Source organism: Pipistrellus hanaki (assembly GCF_964339955.1).
Source record: "Pipistrellus hanaki genome assembly, chromosome: 16".
Taxonomy (NCBI): domain Eukaryota; kingdom Metazoa; phylum Chordata; class Mammalia; order Chiroptera; family Vespertilionidae; genus Pipistrellus; species Pipistrellus hanaki.
Window position 1 is genome coordinate 2,568,749 of NC_140518.1, and position 24,924 is coordinate 2,593,672.

Below are 24,924 nucleotides of genomic sequence, written 5' to 3' on the forward strand. Positions count from 1 at the left end.
CGGCAGGCGCCCAGCCTCAGCTCCGGTGGGGCACCAGCTGCTTCCCCCGCCGGGCAGAGCTCCCGCCCAGGAGGGGCCGGGCAGGCACAGCTGAGCTGAGCTGGCCCACCCCTGGTCCAGAGGCCCTCACGTGGGACCACACTGCCCTCGCCCATGCAAACAAGCTACCATTGCAAGTTCATATTTTATTTCCAAAGGTTTGGAGCTTTGTTGATTTTTGCATTTTTTGTAAAAAAAGAAAGTTTTCACTTAATTCATTGAAAGCCCTTTGGTGCTGAGCACAGGGGGCTGGGCCAGGGCCTCGCGGAGCCCTCGCTCCCACCCGACACCCAGCGCCGGCAGCGGGCGGCTGCCCTCCGCCCCCGCCCCGCCCCGCCCCGCCGCATCTCTCTGTACAGAGCAATTTAAAATGGAGCTAAGACACACTATACACGGACAGGCACGCACACACATGCACACGGGCGTCCTGCCCAGCGGCAGGACGTCAGCTGCACTCGGAGAGCACCAAGGAATGCATCGGAGCCCCTCCTGGCGGAGGGAGGGCAGGGCCTGGGCCCCTGTCCTCAGCCCCCAGCTCCTCCCCAATGGCCCTGCTAGCTGCCGGAGGGAGAGGGCGGAGGGCGTGGGCCGGGCAGTGCCAGAAGGGGGACAGCTGAAGGCAGCAGGGGGTGCCGGGGAGGGCAGTGCCAGCCTGGTGGGTGGCCGTGGGGCCAGGCAGGCTGCTCTGGGAACCGGGGAGGGCTGAGGCAGACCTGCCTCAGGAACCTGAGGGGTCCAACTCCCGGGCCTTGACCCTCGCGGGCTTCAAGGGCCTGGGGTTGGGCGCGGGGCTACTTGGGCCTGCCAGCCCCGAACTATGTGCATCTGGTCAACCAGCAGCCAGGCTGCCTGGACCCCAGCACTCCCTCAGGCCCGCAGCCGGAAGCAGTCTGCCCGGGCCTCCGAGCCCCTGGCCTGGCCTAGAAGGGGGGAACAGGGCCTGCCCTGAGGCCTCCCTCCCCCGCGCCCCTTCCAGCTTCCACCTCCCTGCTCAGGCCCCGGAAAAAGTTAAAAATAGTTAGTCCTACATATAAAAGAGACAGGAACGGGCTCTGACTCCCTGCCGCAGGCGGTGGGAGCAGAGGGAAGGGAAGGGGGGAGCGGGCAGGGGAGGACTGCAAAATAGTTTCTTCTTTAAAAAGTGCTTGGTAAGTCTGTTTAAAGTGTGTGTCTATATCTACACACAGATATACACACAGACACTGTCACACTGGTCGCCCACGCATACCTGCACACGCACGGAGATGTATACATATACATAATCATATACATATACATACATACATACATACATACATATATATATATATATATATACTTTAAAAAGTCCTAGGTGGGAAGATGTGAGCCAGGCCGGGGCCGGGCCTGCAGGGTCACGACTGGAGGGCGTGGGCCCGGCTCGGCTGGCAGACGGGGCACTCGCTGCCCTCGGCACACAGCTCGCACAGCACGGCGTGTTGGCACGGCAGCACCGCTCGGTTCTGCTCCTGACACTTAAGGCATTTCACCGACTGCATGTGGAACACGGCCTGCGGGGACAGCGGCGTCTGGTCACCGGCCTGGCCTCGGGTCCGACAAGATTCCTTAACCCTCACTGCGGCCCCTTTGGAGGAGGAAACTGAGGCACGGTGCTCCAGAGGCATGTGTGCAGGATCAGGCTTTCACATCACCTCCTCTGTGATCTCTGTGATGTGAATGCCTGATGGGGGAGGCGGCCCTGGGTCCCCAAGCGAGAGCAGCGGGCCCGGAGAGGGCGGACGGCCCGCAGGTGCGTGGCCACCTGAGTTTGTGCTGTTCTCCAGGATACCCCCCCCCCTCCGTCCTCCGTGCGCCTGCGGGACGCAGCCAGGGCAGCCCTGGGACCTCCCCATTCTGGAACATCTGCTGGTTCGTGCAGAGCTCAGAGAAGCCATCAGAAGTGACTCAGGCCAGCACCTGCCCCCAAAAGTGCTGGCATGGGCATGGACCCAACTCCTGCCTGCTCCCTCCCTTCCTAGCTCCCTTCCAGCAGGATGGCACCCCTGGCGCAGTGAGGACCCACCAGCGTCCACGCTGGCTGTGGCCTCTCCTACCCCCACCCAGTGTTCCCTGACCTCCTGGGCTGACCTTGTCCACTTGCTCTAGGCGGGCCCGCAGCTGCTTTTGGAGGGAGTAGAGGGTGGAGAGCGAGAGGGCCTCCAGGTCGGAGAAGGCGGGCAGGGCCTGCGGGTCGGGCCCCGAGTGCAGCCGCTCTAGCTCCTCCCGCAGCTTCTGCACCTGCACCTCCAACGCGTCCCGCTGCTCCCGGGCCAACTCACACTCGGCGCCTGCCGCGCTGGCCCGCTCACCGGCCTCCTCCGCCTCCTTCTTCCAGGCATCACAAGCCTGTGGGCCAAACACGCGCACCCAGTCACGGCGGCCCTGCCCTCTGGCCCCTGGGAGCCTGGAGGGGCCTCTGTGGCTGCGGGGCCTGCTGGGAGCGGGGCCAGCTGTCTGGGGAGGGCACAGGGAGGAAGCTGACGCTGCCCGCAGAGAAGGGAGGGTTAGGCCCGGCAGGAGGCCCCCCGTGGGCAGGGAAGAGGGCTGGGCCCAGAACTGCTGCCCCGGACAGAGGCCCCTCTCAGAACCTAGAACCTGGGCGTGAGCCCGGGAGTCGGGGCTTCTTAGGAGCCAAGTGGTGCTGGGCCCGAGCACGTGAACAGCCCGGAGCTCCGGTCTGGGCCCGGCCGCAGGCTCCTGTCCTCCAGGCTCCGGCCCCCACCCCCGGCCCTGTGAGGGGCCGTACCTGCTTGGCCTGCTTCCAGGACTCCTCCCACTGCTTGATGGTGCCGTTCGCTTCCTCCAGCTCCTGCCGAAGCCGGGCCAGCTCAGCAGCCCCCGGTCCTGACAGGAAGGCAGGGGATGTGCCTGGGGAGAAGCTTCCAGAGGCAAAGTGCTCCCAGATGCTGCTGTTCATGCCATTCAGACCTGTCCCAGGCGGGGAGAAGTTCAGCGCTCCAGAGGCCCCGGGCCTGCCAGGGCTCCTCCATGCCAGGCTGGAGTCTGGCGGGCACCTGTAGGTGCTGCAGTTGAGTCAGATCTACTGTGATGCCAACTGCTACTTATCAGCTGCCACTTCAATTGTGAGCCTCAGCACCCTCACCTGTAGGATGGGTGCCTCAGCCTGGGGAGCAGCCTGTGAAGGTGCCCAGTTGTGGCTGTCACTTCAGGCCTCACGCGCCCAGGGTGAGGGCGGGAGGGCGTCGGGAGAGGACAGGCCGGGCCTCCGGTGACGCAGAGCGTGAGCAGAAAGAGCCGGGCCGGGCCACCCCGCTTTACGGCAGTAAGTGGAGGCCAGGACACGGCTGCTGACCTCCCACGGCCTCCTGTCCAGTCTGCCAGGCACACTCACGCTCCCCGCCCACTGTGTGACACTGTGCCTGCTCTGGGGCCCTCGGCGCTCCCCGGGGCCTCCCCCTCCCCACTATTCCAGGACTCCTTTCTTGCCTCCTTTCCCACTAACCCGGCCGGGGTTTTCTGGAACCAAATGGACTAAGACAGAGTTCTCCCAGCAACACCAGTGCTCCCGCCACATGAGGCCGTGTCCTGTCGGAGGCGGGGCCCGGCCCCACCGCCCGACACATCCCAGCAGCAGCGCGGCTGCCTCTCCACAGGGCGCACGGCTCTCAGAGGGCAGCCACTCCGCGGAGGGCCCTCTTTTACAAATATTTTATTTATTTAATTCTTTCCCATCGCCATTCATCTCCCCTTCCCCTTCCCCTCTCCCCACTTCCTCCCCGCAGAGCGCCTCCTGACCTCTAGGTGAGGTTCCTCTCTTATCCTGAATCCCAGCCCAGCCTCTGACTCCACACAACCGCTCCGAGTGTGACCTCATGCCCGTCTCCTGCCTCCCCCAGGGCCACGGCGCCAGGCCAGCCGGGACTGTCAGCTCACACTGCCTATAAAACCGCTCAGTGACCGCCCGGGGAAGGAAGGAAGGGATGTGAGGCCAGTGAGCGAGCTGCTGGCCTTCAGATGGGACAAGCCGGACACAGGAGGCTGAGCATCGAGGCTGACGGTGTTAGCACGGAACAGACACTTCTGACCGCAGGTGCTCGGGGAGGCAGCACAGTGCGGCGTGCAGTCAGTGGACAGGAATGACCCGGGCGCCGGCGGACATGGGCGCCTTGTGAAGTGGGACTGTCAGCCACGAGGCTCACACCCGACACCAGCACCAAGTAACTGACAGTCAACCGACTGAAAAATAAACTAACAGACTGGAAAAGTGCCGCCCTGACCTCTCAGTGAGGGGAGGTCAGAGATCGGGCCCAGCACCCTCCGGGAGCGGGTTCTCAGCCTGAAGAGCTGGGGGTGGGGGGAGACCAGGGAGAGGCAGCAGGTTGGTCTCTGCTCGTCACTGTCTGGCTGTTACCGCGGTGAATATTCGTGTTCCTACACATGGCAGGTAGCGGAGCCACAGGTCTGCACGCACCTCAAACCACTATGCCTGGCCCTGCAGCCAGAACCCCCGGTCCGGCCAATGGCCTTCGGGCCTGGAGCAGGGTCTCCCTGGTGCCTCTGCCTACCAGGAAAGCCACGCTGAGCCAGGGCTGAGCTGGTCAGACTCTCCCTTGGCCTCCTGGGTCAGGCAGCTGTGACGGGCTGCTGTGAGCCTCCTGGGACCGGCTGCTGTGAGCTGCCCCCGGAGCCCCGGCTGCCTGGGCAGAACTGCCACCCTGACATGAGGAGAGCAGGCCCTGGCGGCTGAGCTGCTGCTCACTGCGCCCTGGCCTGAGCCTAACACTTCCTCAGGCCTCACACCACCGTGTGAGCTGGGTGCTGCCACTATATCCATTTTACAGCGCAAGAAACAAGGCAGAGAGACTAAGTCACCTGTCCAGATCGCACAGCTAAGGGAGGTGTGGGACAGGGGCCTGAGGCACCTCCCGGCCCGGAGCCCTGCTCTAACCTCCCCTCGGCACGTCTCCGGCGCTTCCCCGAGCCCAGGCCTGCCCCGGTCCCAGTGAGCCACATCCCCTCTTACCCAGAGAGCCGTGCGGAGCTGAGGTCCCCAAAAACGTGCTTTCTGACTGGCTCAGGTGGCCCTGGGGCTGCGGCAGGAAATGTGAGGAGAGGCTCACGGGAGGCGATGGGGAAGCTGAGTGGAAGGAGGCGGAGCTGCCCAGGGAGCCGGGGATGTTCACGGGCGCAGAGCTCTGCAGCAAGCTGCCGCCTGCGAGAGGCCGGAGGGCGGTGAGGGAGGGAAGCCACGGGGCCACGCCAAGTAGGGCACTGGTCCCTCCACCCACCGGGCCAGGCGGACCCCGAGCCTCCCCCGCAGCCCAGTACCGATGGTGACGCTGCCCGGGTGGGGCACGGCGCCGCTATCGAAAGTCTTCTCCAGGGCGGCCACCCCGAACTCGTTGAGGTCCAGGTCGTCCAGAGCAGACTCTAGGGGCAGCACGACCGGGGTCTGAGCCTCCCAGCCTCCCGGGCACACGACCCCCAATCCAGGCCTCGCCGCTGGAACCCACCTGCCCTTCACCACCTCCTCCCGCCCGGCCTCATCTCCCGCCCAGGCCCACCGGACCGTCCTCCTGCCCCCGCCTGGGGCTGGGCTGCTCCTGTCACTCGAGCGTCAGGACGCTGCCTGCCTGGCAAGCCCAGCTCCCCCGGCTCCTTTCTGAGCCTTCCTGGGCGCCCAGGGGGCTCCTGCTTCCGAGGTTGGGGTTCACACGTCTGTCTCTGAGCTGCTGAGGGCAGCCTCGTCTCTGGGCCTCCCGTGGCTAATGCGTAGGAGGAGCTCGACAAGTGCACTCTGCCCTCTGCTGCCTGGAACCCCCGCCTCTACACTAGGCCCGGCACAAAGGGCGCCCCTCAGTGCCTGCTGAAGGGGAAGAGCACAAGGAAGCCAGCTGCTGAAGGGGAAGAGCACAGGAAGCCGGCTGCTGAAGGGGAAGAGCACAGGAAGCCGGCTGTTGAAGGGGAAGAGCACAGGAAGCCGGCTGCGAGGGAGGGGCCTGCGGGACCTGAGGAGGAGACCACCGCGCCCGGGGAAGAGGCGGCGGGGCTCCAGGGCGGGCCCTGGCCGCCACCTTGGCTCGGCCTCCGCTTTGGCTCAAAGGCCTGGAGTGTCTAAACCGATCTCACTCCAGAGACCGAGTGCCTCCGAGTCCAGACCCAGGCCTGGACTTGGCAACAGAAATGGCCTAATTACCTATGACCGACTCTACCGTGTCACTGGTGGGGTAGAAGGGCAGAGCGTTTGCGTTCATGCCGGGGATGCTGCTGGTGCCCGCGGGGCTGGGGGGCGTAGCTGCCAGGCTGGAGGTGATGCTAGAAGAGATGCTTGAGGTCAGGGGGCTGCCCAGCATGTCCTGCAACGAGAGAGGGGGAGGCGATGAGATGCCCGCCAGGGGGCCCGGCGGGCGCGGGGGGGCAGAGGAAATGGGGCATCAGCCCCCATGCCCAGATGGGCCCCACCCACTCAGCACACAGCTGGAAGGTTGGAGGTTCCAGGGCCACTCCCCCCTGCAGGGGAAGGGAGCGAGCCCAGTGCTGGCAGTGCTGTTTGGACTGACTGCTGAGTGACTGGGAGTGAGGGCTCGGGGGCCGGACACCTCAGTCCTGCCCTCCTTTGGGGGAAGCATGCCTCCCGCTCTCCGTTGCCTCCTGGGCTGTGGGCCTGGCCCGGCCACAGCGGCTGCCGGAAGGGGCTGAGCGTTGGTACCTGTTTGGGCTGAAGCAGAGGCTGCTCTTGACTCCTGGGCTCTAGGGAGTGGGCTTTTAACTTGGCCTGAGGAGGGTCAGAGAGCAGGCGGTGAGGTGGTGCTGGGGGGCCCGAGCCCGGCCGTGGCTCACTGCGGCTGCGGACACACACACACACACCCCGCCTCTCCGCCACGCCTGCTCCCTCTCTGGCCATCAGGGCAGGGGCAGGCGGGTGTGGGGTTCTGTGACCGGGTGGGTGCTCAGCTTCTCTAGCCTGCCCGTCCTCACTGTGAAACCCCGGCCCTCCTCACAGCGCTCAGTCTGGGAGGCGGAGGAGGGGCTTCCTAGCGGCGGGCCAGGCTGCCCCACGGAGCGGAAGGCCACCCCCCGCTGCCCCGCGCCCCTTACCTGGCATTTAAAATTTTTCAGGAACTCGGCTCCCACCTGGTCTTCCCTCTCAAAGCCAGGGGCCTTCTTGTAGCCGCCGGGCGCCAGGCCGGGCTCCCCGGGGAAGGCGATGCCCTCCAGGTTCGGGGGCTTCCTCCCGGCGCCGGGCGGGGAGCCGCAGAGGTTGGACGGGCTGCCCAGGCTGCTGTTTCTACAGAGGAGCTGTGAGAGGAAGGGAGCGGCTGGTGGGCACAATGCAGGCCAGGACCCGGCCTGCCCTCCCCCTGACAACGGCACACCTCACCCAGCAGACCCAGAACCTCATGCAGGAACTGTGTGTGTGTGTGTGGGGGGGGGGGGGGCACGCACTCGGGCGGCGGGCTTTGTCCCTCTACCAGCACTACCCAGACTGACTAAGGCAGGTTCTGGGGACACAGCCCCACCCGCCACCCACTTTTGACAGAAAATATCCCTGGGCAGAAAGGGAAGAAGCCCAGCCTGGCCAGTGTGGCTCAGTGGTTGAGCATTGACTTATGAACCAGGAGGTCCTGGTTAGATTCCCAGTCAGGACACAGGCCTAGGTTGAGGGCTCGATTCCCAGTGGGAGGCGTGCAGGAGGCAGCCAACCAATGATTCTCTCTCAGCACTGATGTTTCTATTTCTCCTTTTCCCTTCCCCTCTGAAATCAATAAAAAAAATACATTAGAAAACGGGGGGAGGGGGAAGCCCAAGGCCTCCCCCCCAAGCCCAGGCTGAGAGGCAGGTGCCCACCCCCCCCCCGGACAGGCACGTACAGAGCTGAGGTCGGGGGCGTGTGGGCTGGAGGGGCTCACGGGCACCGAGTCCCCGGCAGCAGACGGCATGTACAGGACGGGACCCGGCTGTGTGGGGCTGGACACGGCGGAGGAAGGCTGCAGCTCGTCGCTGAGGGGCGGCTCTGCAAGAACGGGCAGGTGTCGGAGGCTGAGCCAGACACGCGCTGGGTCTCTCTCCCAGGACCCTGCTTCCTCCTCTCTGCCGACGGCGTGCACAGCGGCACTGGCGGCGAGACCAGTCTCCATTGTGTGGATAAGGACACTGAGGCTCAGGGGGGCAGGGAAGGCCGCCCCGGTGACAGAACCAGGGAACCGAAGAGGGGGACTCGCGCCCCAACTGTAGGACCCTAGAGCCCGAGCCGCGAATCAGACGCAAGGGAGCAGCGCTCTCCGGAGGGGCAGCCCTGCTCTCGGGGGGAGGGCTGGGCGGCCCCCTCAGCTGGTGACGTAGTGATGTCTGCCACGCGGGCGGCTGCTGGCACCTGCCTGAGGGCTGAGCCTGCGCAGGGTGCAGAGGGGAGCGGGAGAGGACTCTGCCTCAGGGCGGGGGGCAGCTTACGTTCTACGTGGGCGAAGGCGCAGAAGGGTCCTCGGGGACAGCTGCCCGCCTGCTGCATGTCGTTGCACTTGGTGGACTTGTAGATCTGCGGGGACAGCGCAAGCAGGCCGGTCAGGCGGTCAGACGCAGGCGCGGTAGACTGCCATCCCCTTTCTCCCTCCCTCTCCACTCCCAGGTGTCTCCCTACCACGTCCTGCTCACCCCGGGAGCAGACACTGCCACCGGTGCCCAGCCCCGCCCGCCCTCACAGGGTCTCCATGCTGCTCTCACTCAGGTCTTGGCCGGGGCTGTGACCCCTGAACGTGCCCCTGGGCGCTAAGAGGGCCAAGCCCGCAGGCAGTGCCTGCTCGCCCAGGGCATCCTGTGGGGGGACCGCTGCTGGGCCTAACCTCCCACCCTGCTGTCCATAGCCACTTAGGTGATCTGTCCAGGCGTCTATCTCAGGTGCTGGGCTCCCCGGAACCAGGGGGAGGGACAGCCTGTGCCTCTGGGTGCCTACCAGGACCGGCCGGGCCATGGGGCCAGGGGCTGGGGAACATGCCTGGGAGGCTGCCGGCACGCAGGCTCACAGGCTCTGGTTTGGAACACAACAACTGTCCAGGGCTATAAAACCCAGCGTGGCCAGGGCGCCGGGCTCCGTGGGGGGTGGGGGGCCTAGCGGGGGAACAGCCTGGGAGCGGAGGGCTGGTGGAGAGCGGCTGAAACCAGGGAAGATGCTGAATTAAGGGCGGGGCCCCTTTAGGCACTGCTGGTCGGAAGCCTGTGCTCTAATCCCTCTTCCTCTTCCGGATGGAGTCAGGGTGGCCTCTGTCCGGCTTCCCGAGAGGCTGCGTGAGGCCGCCCGCCTGCCCAGGCACCCGGCCCACCTCGGGGTGGAACTGCTGCTCCGTGCGGGTGTGGCAGTACTGGCAGGCGTCTCCGTTCTCGCACTTGCCCGGGTCTCCCCACTCATCCCCGTGCTTCACGTTTGGACATGGAGACGACCTGGTCCGGTGAGAGGGTGGGCACAGGGATGCCAGAGGGAGATCAGGATGTGAGGGATGCCAGCTAGATCCCGCCCCAGCGACCAGAGGCAGGCCCTGCTTCTCTGCCCAGCGTGCCCGTCAGCCAGCTCCGCCCACCGAGCACTACGGGCCCAGGACGGCCACCGCAGCCACCGCTCCCTCCATGGCTCACCCTACCTCCTGGATTAGAGCTGAAGGGCCCCCGGGGGCCGGACGCCAGATCCTCCTTTCACACTGGGAGGACCCAGGCGGGCTCCCGTCCTGCTCTCCTGACCAGCCTTGTCCCTGGGCCCTGACCCCGGAGTGGAAGCCGCCCAGCTGGGCCCCTCCCGCCCGCCCCCGGGGCCCTGCCGGACGGACCTGTACTTGTGCTTGCGGGGGCCGCGCCGCCGGTCCTTGCTGTTGTGGTAGTAGGGGCAGGCGTAGCCCTGGCGGCACAGCCGCGGGGGCTTCTTGCACGGCTCCGTCTTGTAGTTCCCCAGCACGTACGCAGTCTCTGCACAGCCAGGGGCAGGGTCAGGCGGGGGGGAGGGAAAGAAGCCACTGGAAGGTCCAGGAGCCGAGGCTCCCGGGAGAGGTCTGAGCAGGGCCGCCTTTTCACAGGCCTCAGTGACACCGAGGTCAGCCAGGCCAGAGCCAGGAGGACGCTGTCCCTCTCCGGACAGGACGCGCACAGGGTGATAAGGGCGCCCGTGGGAGGTTGGAGGACACACGTACTTATGTGCATGCACAAGAACGTGTGTGTGAAAGCCCCTGAGAAACCCGGGGTGCTCCTGGGATGATGGGAGCAGGGCAGGGCATGGCTGGGGAAGCTCCCCAGCAGTGGCCCCGGGCTGCTTGGCTGGCTGTAAGGGGGTGAGGGGCAGCCCTCCCTGCAGAGGCGGCGGGGAGCTGATCCTTTGGGCAGGAGCGGGGTGCGGACCTGGCGTCGGGGCCACCTTTACCTTGCCACCGCGGCTCTTCACCGAGGATCTTCTCTATCATGGCGTGGCTTGCAGCCCCAGCGGACTGACCCTCCAGGCTGCCCTCCACAGGGGCCTGGCCGTTCTGCAAGGCCTCCATGGCCTGGAGCTCCCTGGCAGGAGAGGAGACGGGAAGGGCATGAGGGGCGGCAGCAGAGTGCCAGTCCTGCAACCCACGTGTGGTGCCCGCCGTGCCAGCAGCCAGGCCCCGCCCCGCCCACAGGCAGCGCCCAGCCACCTGATGTCGTAGACCGGGGAGCGGAGGTCATGGGGCCCGTGGGCGAACGCGCAGTGCAGGCCGTTCTTGGTGCAGTTGCCTTTTGAGTCCGTCTCGTGGATGCAGATTCCAGTCTTGTAGTAGCGCAGGTGGTACCTGCGCTCCGTGTCCCCGGTGGTCCTGTGCAGGAATGGACATCTGGAACACAGAAAGGAGTCACTCAGCTGTGGCCCCTGAGCTGAGCTAAGGTGTCTGCCCGCCCATGTAGCATCTCAGGAGGCGCCGGCTCTGAGCGGACGAGACTGGTTTGTTCTGATGTGGCCTGGGGCGTGGCGGGAGAGAGGCCGGGTGGGGTTTCCCCGCAAGTGGGAAAGGAGAGGGCCTCCCCCAGGCCAGGCTGCAGCAGGCCCCAGAGCAGCCCGAGCCGGCGCTCAGACTGCCTGGCCGGGAGGGCACTTCTGAGGGCGGCCCGAGACACTCACTCGTCGCCCTCCGGGCAGAGGCCCGTGGCCTCGTCGTACTTGGTGCAGTAGACGTCGGGGCTGTAGTTGAAGGTGCCGTCCCGGCGGCGGACGGAGCGGCGCCGGCGCTGGTTCACGAAGTGCCAGTGGAAGCAGGTGTAGGGCCGGTGCTGCGTGCATTTGTGCTGCACGAAGAGCGGGCACTGCTCCGTGCGGAACTCCTTCAGGTACCTGCGGGGGCCGTGGGCCGGGCGGAGCGTGAGGCCTCTGGCCGCCCAGCGAGAAGGCGCCATGTCCCCGGGGCCCTGCTCTGGCGCTGGTCTCACGGGGACACCGGAAGAGGCCCACAGCGAAGGCTGGACGGCCTGTGGACTCACCCGGTGCCCAGGTCCTCAGCCAGCCTGAGGGGTGGGAACAGGGACCTCAGGGCCCTCGGCAGTCAGCTGTCCGCCATGGCGACCAGGGAAGGCTCCCCGGTTCCCCACCCAAGGCTGCGAATGAGAGCATGAGCCTCCCCCGGACCCTGCAGCGCTGTCTGCGGCCCAGGTCTGCCTGCCAGTGCTGGAGGCTCCCGGCCCAGGAGCAGCCTGGCCAGGGCGCAGGCTGAGGGCCAGGGTGCAGGCTGAGGGCCAGGGAGGCTGCTGTTTGGAGCTGAGCGCCCAGGTCACAAGGCATCCCTCTCCATTACTACTGCCCTGTCTACCCACCTCGTCCCAGAGACATTCCCAGCTCCGCCCTGGGGAGCGAGTGGGCAGCTCACGTCAGCAGCATCTGCAGAAAACCTCGCTCAGCCCTGCCTGTGGCGGACCGATCATCTCACAAGTGCACCTGCCGCAGCGGGATTTACATCCTGGCTGTCTGGGCACCTGGGGGCTGCCTGGCCTTCTGGCTTCTCCTCTCTCCTTTGCACGGAATAGCCAAGCCATGCCCGAAGCCCCTCCCCCACGCGCCACCCGGTGGAGGGCCCAGGTCCCCTCCCCTTACCCAGCACCCAGCCCGCCATCTGCTCACGCTGCGTGTCCAGGTGGAGGCTCTCCTAGACTCCCCGCCCCAAGGCAGGCGGTGCAGCCTGTGCTCGCCCCCTGAGGCCCTAACAAGCAGCTACCATTACTCCAGAGAGCACTGCATGAGAGAGGAGGAGGATGCTTCTAGAAGGTGCAGAAGGGAGTGTGGGAGGAGCAACACCTGACCGGAAGCTACAGCCAGGCTTAGAGCAGCACCTGGAGCTGCAGGCCGCGGGGCATTTGCTGAAAGACGACAGACAAAAATAACAATGTCTCAGAAAGGCCACAAGAACACGCTGCAGTTCCCCCGCGCTGCCACAGGGCGGAGCACTGGCCGGAGAGCCTGCCTCCTCCGTGAGGGAAGCATCGCGGCGCAGGGAACCTGGGACTCAGCATGGGGCAGGCGGTCCTGCTACAAGCCCCTCAGGAGAGCAGGGGCCCAAGGGCCTAGTCTAGGGAGCAGAGAGCCGCCTTCCCATCAGCTCTGATGAGATGAAGGAAGCGTCTAACCTGCTTAAGTCACTAAGGGAACTTACCACCCACCACCGAGGGACCAAAATATTGGGCCCCCATGTCCCCTCCCCCCACCCTCGCCACCTTGGGCTGATGGGCAGCGCAGTGCCCACAAGGCGAGGAGAACACCTGGAGAAACCACTGCATTTTCACGGACTGAAGTGAAATAGGAACGATCAGTGGAAACGCACGACTGTCTGTTAAGCTCCGACCCCTCTTTCCGTTTTAGAGGTTTGAAAGCACAGGACTGAAGAAACTGAACAGGCTGAGACTCACAGATCAGTTCAACCGGCTCCCAGGAAACCTGCCAGTGCTGGGGTCTCACCCCCCCCCATCTTCCGAGGTGTGGGGCGGGCACCGGGCACCGGACTAAATTCTCTATCTCCTGGAACACAGCCGTGCTCAAGGGAAAAGCCATGCACCTACAGCTTCGCACTGAGAGGCGGCCGTGGCAGCAGAGGAAGAACCCACGCAGGCCCGAGCGGTACGATCTGCCGGGGAGAGCCGTGACGCGGCCGGCGGAGCGGCTCCAGAGCTTGGTCAGAGCAGCGCCTTCGTGCTTGCCCCACTGGGGGCTGGCTCTACACCAAAACCATCTCTCACTCCTTCCCAAAACATCACGTTAATTATCCCAACACAGGCTCACTCATACATGTAAAACATTGTATGGAAGCAACATGCCCACTGAAAGGGCAAATCACCCTTCATCCCACCACTAGTAATGTTAGCCTTTTGGCAAATGTCCTCCAGTATTTTTATAGGGATAGCATTATTATGTATCATCATGCTAAATTGCTTTACAAACTATTGATACTTTTCTCTCAAAACTTTAAAAAACAAACAAAAAAACAATACTTCCAATATTATAAACTGTCACTTAACCGAGTGCTCACCTACCCTCTGCATTTCCGTGTGAACTTCAAACCCCCTCCGCCTCACTGAACGGTCATCAGTGCGCCCTCCGGGAGGGGCAGGGAGAACGTGGACACTGAACACACGAAAGGCATGGGAGAGGCCCCACCATGTGAGTGGAGAGGCAGCAGGGACCGAGCAATGGATAACTGCAGCTGCACCCAGCGCCGCTGCTTCCGGAACGTGCTCCGAGGCCTCACTGCTGCCAGCGCCCGCTCCCCTCCCCACTAAATCCGCTCTAGGGCGGGGTCGGCACACCTCTTCTGTAAAGGACCGATAGGTAAGTATTTCAGACTCAGAGGGTCAAGACATCAAACTGAGGATAGTAAGTGGGTACTTACAGAACAAGAGAGAAAACAAATTTCCACAAACTTTTTATTGATGATATTCAAAATATAATAATTGGCTACAATTTTTTTGTAATAGTCTACTACTAAGAATGGACTTAGCAGGGATATTTGCCAGGTTGAGGCTCCTTTCATTAAAATTACAAATGTTCATCGGGTAAGGGTAATTCTGTAATAACATCTTACATACTCCATCTTTGAAGGCGTGGTGTAAACTGCTCAGATGCACAGGTGAATGGATTCTGAATGTGTTCATACCAAGACGCAAGCTTGCTACTGGGACCGAGTTTGTGTTTGGAAATCACCTCCGTGTAAATCTGTGTTCAAGCGGGGATCTCACCTTTGGGGTGACCTCTGACAACACAGTGTATGAGGCAGCTTGACAACTTCGTGTCAAACATGGGCTGTCGAAGTGACTTCACTGCAATACAAAGTTTGTGTATAAGTGATGATTTATTTGTGATTTTCGAGTGAATTCACTAAAAACATTATGAAGTCTGCAGCAAAAGCTAATTTCCAAAACCATTCATTGTTCAATAGTAGTAGTTGAAAATGATTCCTCATTCAGAAAAATTTCAGTTATCAGCCCTGAACCACAAAATTACAAGAAAACTTGACCACTGCTAAGCCATCAAGCTGTTGTGTAGCAGGGCAGGGCCGAGTATTCCACCTCTACTGCTGACAGAAATTAGAGGAACTGACGGATGGCAGTTAAGTCCACAAGCAGGAGTGAAGCTCAGCACTGATCTAATGGCTTGTTGACACCACAGCCAAAATGTTTCCGCTGGTGACCACCACAGTAACTGTCCGCTTTACACCACACGTCTTCCTAAACTTTGTAAACTTATGTGTGGAATCCTTATAACAACCTCAAGCGACACTAGCCTATAATCGACTATTTTCCATTTTCATATTAACCCCTACTGGCTACTTTCTCCCCCATACACACATATTCTTAGGGAAATTCAATCATGGAGTTCATCCTTAATGGCTTATCAAAGACTCTTCATTTTTAAGTTTGAGAAGAATACTTTTAACTTCAAGGGGAATGTTAGAGCAGATCAGTAGATTAAGAATGCTATGCTCACAGTTTTTCTTTTCTTTTTTTTAAAATATATTTTATTGAATTTTTACAGAGAGGAAGGGAGAGGGATAGAGAGCTAGAAATGTCGATGAGAGAGGGAATCATCAACTAGCTGCATCCTGCACACCCCCTACTGGGGATGTGTCCGCAACCAAGGCACATGCCCTTGACCGGAATCGAACCCGGGACCTTTCAGTCCGCAGGCCGACGCTCTATCCACTGAGCCAAACCGGTTTCGGCACAGCTTTTCTTTTTTTTTTTTTTCCTTTTTTTTCTTTTTAATATATTTTATTGATTTTTCACAGAGATGAAGAGAGGGATAGAAAGTTAGGAACATCGATGAGAGAGAATCATCGATCAGCTGCCTCTTGCACACCCCCCACTGGGGATGTGCCCGCAACCAAGGCACGTGCCCGCAACCAAGGCACATGCCCTTGACCGGAATCGAACCCGGGACCTTTCAGTCCGCAGGCCGACGCTCTATCCACTGAGCCAAACCGGTCCCGGCTCGGCACAGCTTTTCTTGATAGGCCTAATAACAGCCTTGGAACAGGTTGCTGTATGCTGACTGTCCAGCAGTAGCTCTTAGCATTGCCTATCTTAAGTAGTTATGCTATGCTTCATTTTTTATTGGCGTACCACGTTTGATTTGTTCCTGATACCTTTGGAGTTTTTTTCTGAAAATGAAGCAGTAATGCAACATCAACTTATTAAAATACATTTTAATCCTTAAAAAAAAAAAAAAAAAAGAATACTAAATTATACAAGTGTGTGTTTGGTATATATAAACATAAATATACATGCATCTTAAATATCTTAAAATCTGTTGAAAATCTTTTCTGTTTAGAAGAGCTTTAGGTAAATTACTACTAGTTGTAAATCCATTTTTGTAAGGACATACACAATGTTTTGACATCAAACATAATCCAGAAATGATATAATTTTGTAACAATAACCATACCAGTGGAAGTTGCCAAAAAATTACTTTTAAAAATCGAGGCCAAATAAAGCTAAAATTGGTGCCTGGCAAATATTTGGGCAGTTCAGATAAAGCACTATAGAGCTTTGGCTTGCAAATCTTCCGAAGCGATCCTGGTTTAACATTCTCTCTGGCAGAAAAAGAAAGCAAATAAAGTAAGTGTCTAGTGAATTCCTGAGCGTGTCTGAGCCTTTAAGGCAGGCTTTGATCCTGTAACTGGCTTTTGGCCAAAGAGCAGCTGTGGGTAAGGCCAGAATGAACCTAAGTAACACACCACCCTAACACAGAATCAGGAACCCGCACAAGCGCGATGGGCACTCGGGTAAGCAAATGCTCCGGGCTGGGGAGCCCATGGAAATGGCCTCACCCTCTTCACGGAGGAAGGTCCCGCACCTGGGAGCCGTCCTGCCCGAGCACTCAGGGGTCATGCTGCTGCAATGTTGACAGAACAGCCCTGTGTACCCCTGCTTCCTTCTCTCCATCACTGTCCCCTTGCCCCGAGGGTCCCAGAACTGGCCATCACTGCCCTGGAGTGCGGGGAGTGTGAAGACCCTGGTCCCTTGTCCGGAGTTAGGGAGCACCTGCCCTGGGTGCCCAGTGTCCCATCACAGAAGGCCTGAGAACACCTCCAAGGTGATGAGCATTTTAGCACCACATTTAAATTAAATCCGTGTGATATCTTGCCCAGTGTTTTCTGTACAACGTAAGTCTTTGGCCCTGGGAGAGGGGTCCGTTCACAGCACAGATCCGTGTGTAGGACAGGCAGTCTGATGGAGGCGGTGAAAGTGGGGACTGAGGTGACGATGGTTGCGGAGAGAGGCGTGTGCTCTGACCCGCCCGTGCCCCGTGCCCCGTGCCCCGAAGGATCTCCTCGTGTGCATGTGGCCAAAGCAGGCATTCGGTTATGGCCACGAAGGAGCCAGCATGCAAGTGAAAGCATGACCGTGGGCCTCGCTCCATTACTGGCAAGTACAGTCCTTACACGGCGCCAAGTGCCAAGCACCGTGTTGAGCACTTTCCATTCAGTAACTCACCTAATCCTTATCACCGGGACAGGCACTACTGATGTCCTCCGGAACTGACACACAGAGGAAGTCACGTGTCCAATGTGCCACAGCCAAATGCAGAGCTGGGCTTCAAACCCAGGCAGTCTGGCCTTGGAGTCAGTATTTACTTATTTTGAATGTTCTCATTGGTTTTAGAGAGAGAGGGAGGGAGAGAAAAACGCTGATGAGAGAAAATGCTGATGAGATTGGCTACCTCTTACACCCCCTACTGGGGACTAAGCCCACAGCCCGGGTATGTGCCCGGACCTGGAATCCAACTGTCGACCTCTCGGTGCATGGAACAAAACTCAACCAATGAGCCACACCAGCCAGGGCTTACCTACGTCTTTCTTTTCTTTTTAAAAAAAATATATTTTATTGATTTTTTACAGAGAGGAAGAGAGAGAGATAGAGAGCCAGAAACATCGATGAGAGAGAAGCATCGATCAGCTGCCTCCTGCACACCCCCCCACTGGGGATGCGCCCTTGACCAGAATCGAACCCGGGACCCTTCAGTCCGCAGGCCGACGCTCTATTCACTGAGCCAAACCGGTTTCGGCTTAAGTTCCTTTTTTTTTAACTGAGCCACAGGGAAAACAAGAGTAGCAGCAAATAAGCATAACTGACTCTGGAAACTGTTCAGAATATGTCAGGGAGGTTTGACAGGCCTTAATTACAATACCATGAAATAAGTCACTAAAAATAAAAACAGAAATGTTAACATTAACATCTCTACTGATTATTTAATACTCACTTTATGTACTCATTATAAAGGACTCTCAGTTCAACAGTAAAACTTAAGAGTGTTTTTTAAATAAGAAAATACAAGTACAGGTTTCTAATTTATATTATGTTTGGATAGATTCAACTTAGACAAATCTTAAAATGCCTAGCACCTCTTAGCAATAAAAGTGACACCAAAAAGATAGAGCAACGCTCTTACCAAATCAATAAAAGCTTACATAGGCTTTGAAACTATGGGCAGTTTTGCCAATAGGCCAGCATTTCACAGGAAGGTGGGAACACGGGCTACCCCTCCTGTTAGCAGCCATTCTGTTAGGCCTTATGGTGGCCATATGGTGTTTTAAGTACTAATAGGAAACAAATGCGTCGACTTAAGAATACAAAAAGCAAACTGTGATATAAAGAATAAGGAAAGGGAGGAAACATTTCAATAAGCTCAGGCATGACATGATGATGCTATCACAGGCCTCAGTATCTTCTTTAAATCTCAGATAAATTGAGCCACCAACAGCAAAGTCACTCCCAGAGAACGCTATGAGATTCTAAGTCGCTAGACTCCTTTCCATCTTCTCCTCCTCAGCTCTTGATACTGCTGTCAAAGCCTACACACTGGCAAAGAAAAAAGGGGTGAAAGTTCAGGGATTTTATAGAGAAATAATTAAAAATCTGTTGTGATTATTTGAACTAAAATATTATAGCCCCACTCTCACTTTTTTTTTTTTTACTGACATCATCTTAAATGCCTAAAACACATGGCCTGTCCTTAAATGCCCAGTAAACCAATCATCACAATTCCTGAAGAACAGACTCCATTACATTTTAGCAGAACAGCCACCTTCTCTTCTGCCTCCCACCCACTCTAGGAGATAAACACAATTCATTTTACAAAGACACGGGGGAAATGCGCTTGCTTCTTAGAATGGCCGTCAGTTCAGAGGCGATTAAAAAACACTTTTTTTACAGTGAGGAAATTAATTTTACTTTCCAAGGGAGGAGAGGGCCGGTGTATTGCTAGTCGATCCAGGGCCAATTCAGAGAATTTACAGCACAGCTGCCAACAAGCAGGAGTCTCACACTTGCCGACTACTCACTTTTCATCTCCGAAGCATCTCCAAAGACGTACAGCGTGTCACTCCCTAGCAGGGCTGCGCCAGGACGAAGACAGGGAGGGGCAGGGCGCCAAGGGGCTACCGCCAGCCGCAGGGCACACTGATGGCGCGGCCAGGCCGCGGGGCCATGTGCTCTGAGCTTCCTCACTAGTGGGGACTCACATGCACTGATTTTTACAAACCCCTTTCTTAAAAACATTGAGATGTGATTCACACAACATAAAAATCACGTGAGTGTGCTTTTTAGTATATTTACCACGTTGTGTAAGCATCACAATTCTAGGACATTCCCGTCACCCCATAAATATCCCCTTTATCTATATAATCTATATAATAAAGGGCTAATATGCTAATTAGACTGAACGGCAGAACAGCCATCTGGATGAAGCTGGGCCACGGACTGAGGGCCGGCTGAGGTGGCTGGGGCTGGGAGGGCCACGCCCCTTGCCTGAGTTTTGTGCGCCGGGCCTCCAGTCCACTTTAACATGCACTTTCTCCACAGATATCTGCTGCCCAAGCAGGTATTTAAGATGCTTGGTTGGATGACTCTATGGAGTATCTAGACAGTAAGAAAACCATAAAGCTACACTGTCCAGGATACTGAACCCAAACTCTTGGCAATCTGAACTTTTACCAATTGATTTAAGAACAGCAGAGAAAATGACATTCAACATCCATCCTTACGTAGCACATTAGTGTTCCCCTAAATTCATCCAAGATGTTAGAAGAAGGGAAGACACTCTGCAAGGATTAACATAGCTGTCCATAGTTGCAATTTCAAGATATAGAAGATGCATATGTGGGAAAATCTCTTTTAATAGCTAAATTAAAACAACAACAAACAAAACTTGATAATTAAGCAAATATTGCCCCACATGGGAAAATAATCCCCAAACCAGGCACCTAGTGAAAGTAATATAACCAGAGGGCAGCCTTCCATCACTCTGGCCGTAGCTCCCAGTGAGAAAGCAGCCTCGGCAGCTGGCAGGAGCGCAGATGGGCGCTCTGGCTGCCCCAGGGCTCTCGGTACCTCAGCGAGCCGTGGCTCCTCAGACACACAGGAAGGAGACCTCACCTGCAGGCAGCGGGTGTTGAAAGCGGGAAGAAGGAGGTCCACGAGGGTGTCTTGCTTTTGTGCATTATCTGGGGTGCTATTTCCAGAGAGGAGTTCCTTTACAGAGTGTGCCCAAGATGGATTTCTCTAAGTTGCTCTCAGAGGTGTCCAGCTGCCCTCACCAATAAGTCAGTCTTTGTAGGTTGACAGAAACCACCAGTCAAAGCAGATGCATATGGATTGTGGGGAAGCCTTCTTTAGTATCTAACATAGCTGGATTAAAACAAAAAAACTTAACCATTAAGCAAATCTTCACTTTAATCATTAGTTTAGATTATAGCAAATATCAACTAGGTACTAAGTTTGGGTCTACCACTAGCATGGATATCTAACACTTATTAATGGGGATTTTGTGGGTTTGATTGAAGGCTGCAATGAGCTCTTAATTTTAGTTCTGTAAGAAATTAGTTCTACGCCAGGGGAAGGGCATACGTGGGGAGGGGTTTGAGGTGGGAATGGGGGGATGAGGACAATTATGTGATATCATAATCAATAAAGAAATTTTTTTAAAAAAGAAATTAGTTCTACTTGATAAGTAAACAAGATCCAGAAATATTTGCTGGTAATTTAATTCATTCTTGCTGAAGTTGCTAAGCAACACTTGCAGTGACTCCTGCTGTGCAACAAGTTGTACTCTAGGAATATATTTACAACCTTATTGTTATTTGCGATAATGACTTTTTTTTGCAAAATATATGTTCATTTCCCGGATTTTCTAAAACACAATCCGATGCAATCAAGTGAAGTTCATGACATTTATATAATATACAAACTAACAAATTTGCCTCAAAATAGTGATCTCCGGAAGCACTGCTACATTGTCCTTGTTTACAGATGCCCAGGACAGTCCCGAATTAAAAGGACACTTGGCTAAGCGCAGCTACAAAGTATTCACCCTCTGTCCACCCACAGGAACTCCCCAGTGGCCAGAAAACTCAAGAAACTTCCCGGAGCCAGAATTCCATTCCCTTAAACACGGGCTGTTAAGTTTGAGAATCAACTGCAGGTGAAAGAATCTCAAAATGACTTAATGTATTTGGGATTCTTATAGAGTCAAAACAATGATATAATTGTTATACAGTAAAAAGCCCAAGGTTAGCTAAATTTGCAGATATAGTTTGGAATGTAATTGCTCCAATAGTTCCCATTCTTAAATTGGTTTCATGAAACTTTTCTAATATAAATACTGATCTTGTTCTGAGTAAGCCGGATGAAATTTAACCTTTGTGAAATAAGACACATTACCTAGGAAGAGGCCCCATGGCTCTTGCATTGGGAGAGTACTAACACGTGCACGTTATCGCTGTAGGGTGCTAATCAGACCCTTGGAGCTGTTCAACAGAGGAAACCCTGATAGAACCATTTTCTAAAAGGGTCAGGTTCCTCACGTCTAACACAAGTGCCTGCTGAAAGGATTATTTCAAAATTTCCCTTAAATCACGATTATTCAAGAGATTAAAAATATACCAACACAATAATTATCCTTCAATTATGAATAATTCCCTTGGTTTAAAAAAAGGAGGGCTCAAACTCTAGGACTTTGTGTATGGGCCAAGAATCAAGGGAAGAAGGCATACAGGAACAGAAACACACAGAAAGGCAGCAGGAGGCGTGGCACTCAGTTTTAATGCAAATTTCTTCCAGGTTACTGCAAAGAGTATTGCATGTCACATAACCTCAAAGAATGCAGCTATAAAAAATACACATAATGTACAGTAAAATTTTGACAGGTAAAAAACGTTAAAAAAAAAAAAAAAGTCTATAGCTATCTGTTGACAGGATCCATACATGAGCTAAGGCCCTATTCAGATTGAAACAAATTCTGGAAATTCATGCTGCAAGGGAGAATGAAAGATTGCTGGGCAGCTCAAAATCTTACAGCAAACACGGAAATCAAAATAAAATGTTCCCGTATCCTAACCCTAACCCCCCAAAACAACAAATGGGCTCATCTTAAAAAATAAAAATAAAAATAATCGGAGCCAACAAGCCTATTGGTGTCATCACCTGTGCCCTCATGCTCCCTGGGAAGACAAGAGAAGGAAGTTTTCCCAATCATCACAGCGCCTGAATGCCCAGAGATCTATAAAGGAAGACAGCAGACTTCTATCCCTGATTTTTTGGGATATAAACATAAACACACACACGAACAGGTCACAGGAAATAAGAGAGATGGAAACAGCTACCGTCTCCATCCACCCAAACTTCCGTTTCCCCTACGACTGTCGATCTACACACCACGAGCCTAACCACTCTGCCCTCATCCCACACCAAGGGATGGAAAGGCAGATTTTCAACAAGCGAGGACCGGACCTGGACGTGAGCACTGACCTCCACAGCCACTGACTGCTCCGCCTGTCATCCCCGCAGCGATGGCCCAGCCCGTCTAACCTCCACTCCTCAGTCCCCTCAACGGCAACACAACCCGGGAGGAGGCCGCTGAACCCAGCCGCGCGTTTCCCAACAGGTTGCGGGCATTTTACTGGAAAACGGGATCTGAGCAACCAGAGAGCATTAAGGTTCCCATTTTGGGCGAAGTTTGCCGATGTCCACATCCAGCCCCCGCTGCTGGCTGACCGCAGCTTTCCCCTGGCCAGTGTTCTCTGCGGGAAGGCCGTCTCACCGGGACACGGGAGGGCTGACAGTGGGAGGGCTGCAGACCAGCAGTGGGAAAGGACCAGAGAGCCACACCACTCAGGGCGGGGGCGGTGAACGGGAGTCCGCCTCGAGCCAAGACAGTGTCACAGCATCTGCACCGACAGCGGAGACCCTCACCCAAAGCCCGATGGAGGCCCCCAGGCCCAGGACCGCTTCCCAATGGGCTCGACTGGGACCAAAGCTCCTCCTCGGAGTTCTCTCTCCTCCCACAGGTGCTTCCTGAGCCGTTCGAGCCCCGCGTCCCACACCTGCACCGGCCCGGGTCCCCTTGGGGTCCCCCCGAGCGCGCACAGCGCGCAGGCGCCCGCGGGGACCGGCGCTCCCAGGCCATGGGGGGGCGGGGGGACCGGAAACCAGCATTTTGCTTCACAGGAGGGGCCGCCTCTCTTCACCTTCCTCCCACAGCACCTAGCACTGGGGATCGCTCCTGTGCCTTCCACAGCCACAGGAGGAGGAAAGACAGGGACCGCCGCTCAGACACAAGCAGGAGCCCGGGAAGAGGTCCCCCGTCTTTCTGGGCTCAGGCCGGGTCGGCGTGTGGGGCTTTCCCTCGGATGCGCCACATTTCGGTGGGGCCTGAGGACACACACTCGAGACCCCATCACGCTCAGGGTCCCTGCCCTGTGAGGTCAGCGGTGCCAGTGGAAGACATACGGGCCTTAGGGACACGAGACGCCTGGGCTTCGTGCTAATCGCCACGCGCAGGCGGCTGCCGGGCCGGCCCCTGAGGACGGCCTCCTGGCGGTGTCCCGCGCTGCTTATCGCCCCGCCAGCGCCGGGCGCTGTGGTTTACGGGCTGAGGAGCAGCGAGGCCTCGAAGGCCGGGCCTGCGGTGTGCGCGCTCCGCACCGCGAGCTCCCGCCTGCCCCACTCGGCGGCGGGACCCGTTTCCCGCCCGCGGCCCGGCCGGAGCTCGGCGGCGGTTGGAGGCAGTTGGGACCGGCCCAAGCAGGTTGGAACCGGTCTGAGCCGGGCCGGAGGAGGAGGAAGGGGGGAGGGAGAGGCCGCCTCGCGCTCTCCCTGCGCGCGTGACTCACGCTGGCCGCTGACGTCAGGCGTGCGCGCGCGGCGGGGGGGGGCGCTCTACGTACGTGTAGTGCTGCGGTTTCTCGGGCTGTGCCTGCAGCACCTGGGCGGTAGCGGCCGGGGGCGCCGAGGAAGCTGCGGAGCCGCCGGGCCCGGGGCCCTTCGACATGGTCCTGTCTTCCTGCCTCTTCGCCGCTCCCCTTTTATTATTCAGTCTGCGCGGTCCGCGCCGAGGACTCAGTGCGCCTGCGCCGCGCCACGAGAACGTGAAGACCCCCCGCGCGGCAGCAAGGGCTGCTGGGAGTTGTGGTCCTCGGTTCGGCTGGAATTTTACCGTCGACCGAGGGTGGCTGCCAAAGGGACGGACCACAATACCCAGGGATCCTTGCAGGCGGTGTCCCGGATGCCGAGGGCCCGCGACTGCTTTTGGGAATTGCAGTCCGGTCGTGTTCCTCCTGAGCGCGGTTCCAGTTTCGTTGGGGTACTTTTCCTTGAAACTGGAGCCCCTGCGGTAGATGGGGCCCGGAGCTGGGGAGGCCCTGATGACTTCTTTGAAACAGTTTCGAGTGTAATTTTACTGCCAACCGTGTGACGATTACCTCGCCTCCAGACTTGGTGTACCGTGGGCTCCGTGCAGAGGCCGGCCCCTAGCAGAGCTTAAGAATCTTGTGTTTGTGCAGCGGGCGCCTGGGCTGCACCGACATCCTCGTTCCTGCAGCAGAACTGGGGGCGAGGCACGCAGGGAAGTCGCCTGCTGGAAGTCAGCTTGATAAGCTTTGCTAAAGAGGAGCTCCCCGGCGCAATACTCTCTTCCCATGTCTTTGCTGGGGCGCTCCATAAACCGTTAGCAACCCTGAAACGCCACGATTTGGTTCTCTTCTCCACTCGACACCTGGCCTGACCAACTTGTTTCCAGTGCATTAGGGGCCAAGGACGAATTTAATCTCCGTCTAGAATAGTCTCGGGTACACTGGCAAGTTGCAGGAGCGTTGAGAAGCATTAGTGTCCGCAGGAAGGGCCTGGGTTCCAGTAGTAGGAGGTGCGATGCATCTAATCCACTCCAGTTCGCTGCTCTGAAGTCAGCTGTTAGACTTGGGAAAATGTGTCTCCTCTCCCTGCTTCCCGCCAGCGGGGCTAAGATTTTCATTTTGTGAAAGAAGCCAGTTCCCCCAGATCTAGGCATTCGACTTTGTGAGCTTTACCAAGTTCCTCACAGATATTTTAACTCTTGTTAACTAATGGTCATCTCATTAAAGACCACATTAGGCATAACCT

General features: G+C 57.3%; 1 protein-coding gene and 1 long non-coding RNA gene across 5 annotated transcripts; both read right to left on the reverse strand.

Moving 5' to 3' along the window:
• Nucleotides 1–170: 170 nt before the first annotated feature.
• Nucleotides 171–24,197, reverse strand: UNK (unk zinc finger). Of its 3 annotated transcripts, none has more exons than XM_084862656.1 (16): nucleotides 23,715–24,197; nucleotides 11,135–11,344; nucleotides 10,674–10,850; nucleotides 10,418–10,548; nucleotides 9,834–9,969; nucleotides 9,336–9,453; nucleotides 8,470–8,554; nucleotides 7,890–8,032; nucleotides 7,117–7,317; nucleotides 6,728–6,793; nucleotides 6,215–6,374; nucleotides 5,347–5,448; nucleotides 5,042–5,230; nucleotides 2,804–2,985; nucleotides 2,146–2,403; nucleotides 171–1,568 (listed from the first exon to the last, which is right to left on the reverse strand). In XM_084862656.1, exons 1-16 carry the CDS (start codon nucleotides 23,816–23,818, stop codon nucleotides 1,413–1,415), a joined length of 2,418 nt encoding a protein of 805 aa, XP_084718782.1. In that variant the 5' UTR covers nucleotides 23,819–24,197; the 3' UTR covers nucleotides 171–1,412. The 3 variants fall into 3 exon arrangements, with proteins under 3 accessions (XP_084718782.1, XP_084718781.1, XP_084718780.1); XM_084862655.1 differs by having other exon boundaries at nucleotides 2,804–2,901; nucleotides 23,715–23,924; XM_084862654.1 differs by lacking the exon at nucleotides 6,728–6,793 and having other exon boundaries at nucleotides 23,715–23,924.
• On the reverse strand, nucleotides 17,350–23,652 carry LOC311610995. Of its 2 annotated transcripts, none has more exons than XR_014793046.1 (3): nucleotides 23,278–23,652; nucleotides 19,927–20,178; nucleotides 17,350–18,351 (listed from the first exon to the last, which is right to left on the reverse strand). It is a non-coding gene; the product is annotated as an uncharacterized lncRNA (long non-coding RNA). The 2 variants fall into 2 exon arrangements; XR_014793047.1 differs by having other exon boundaries at nucleotides 22,297–23,652.
• Nucleotides 24,198–24,924: the final 727 nt, after the last annotated feature.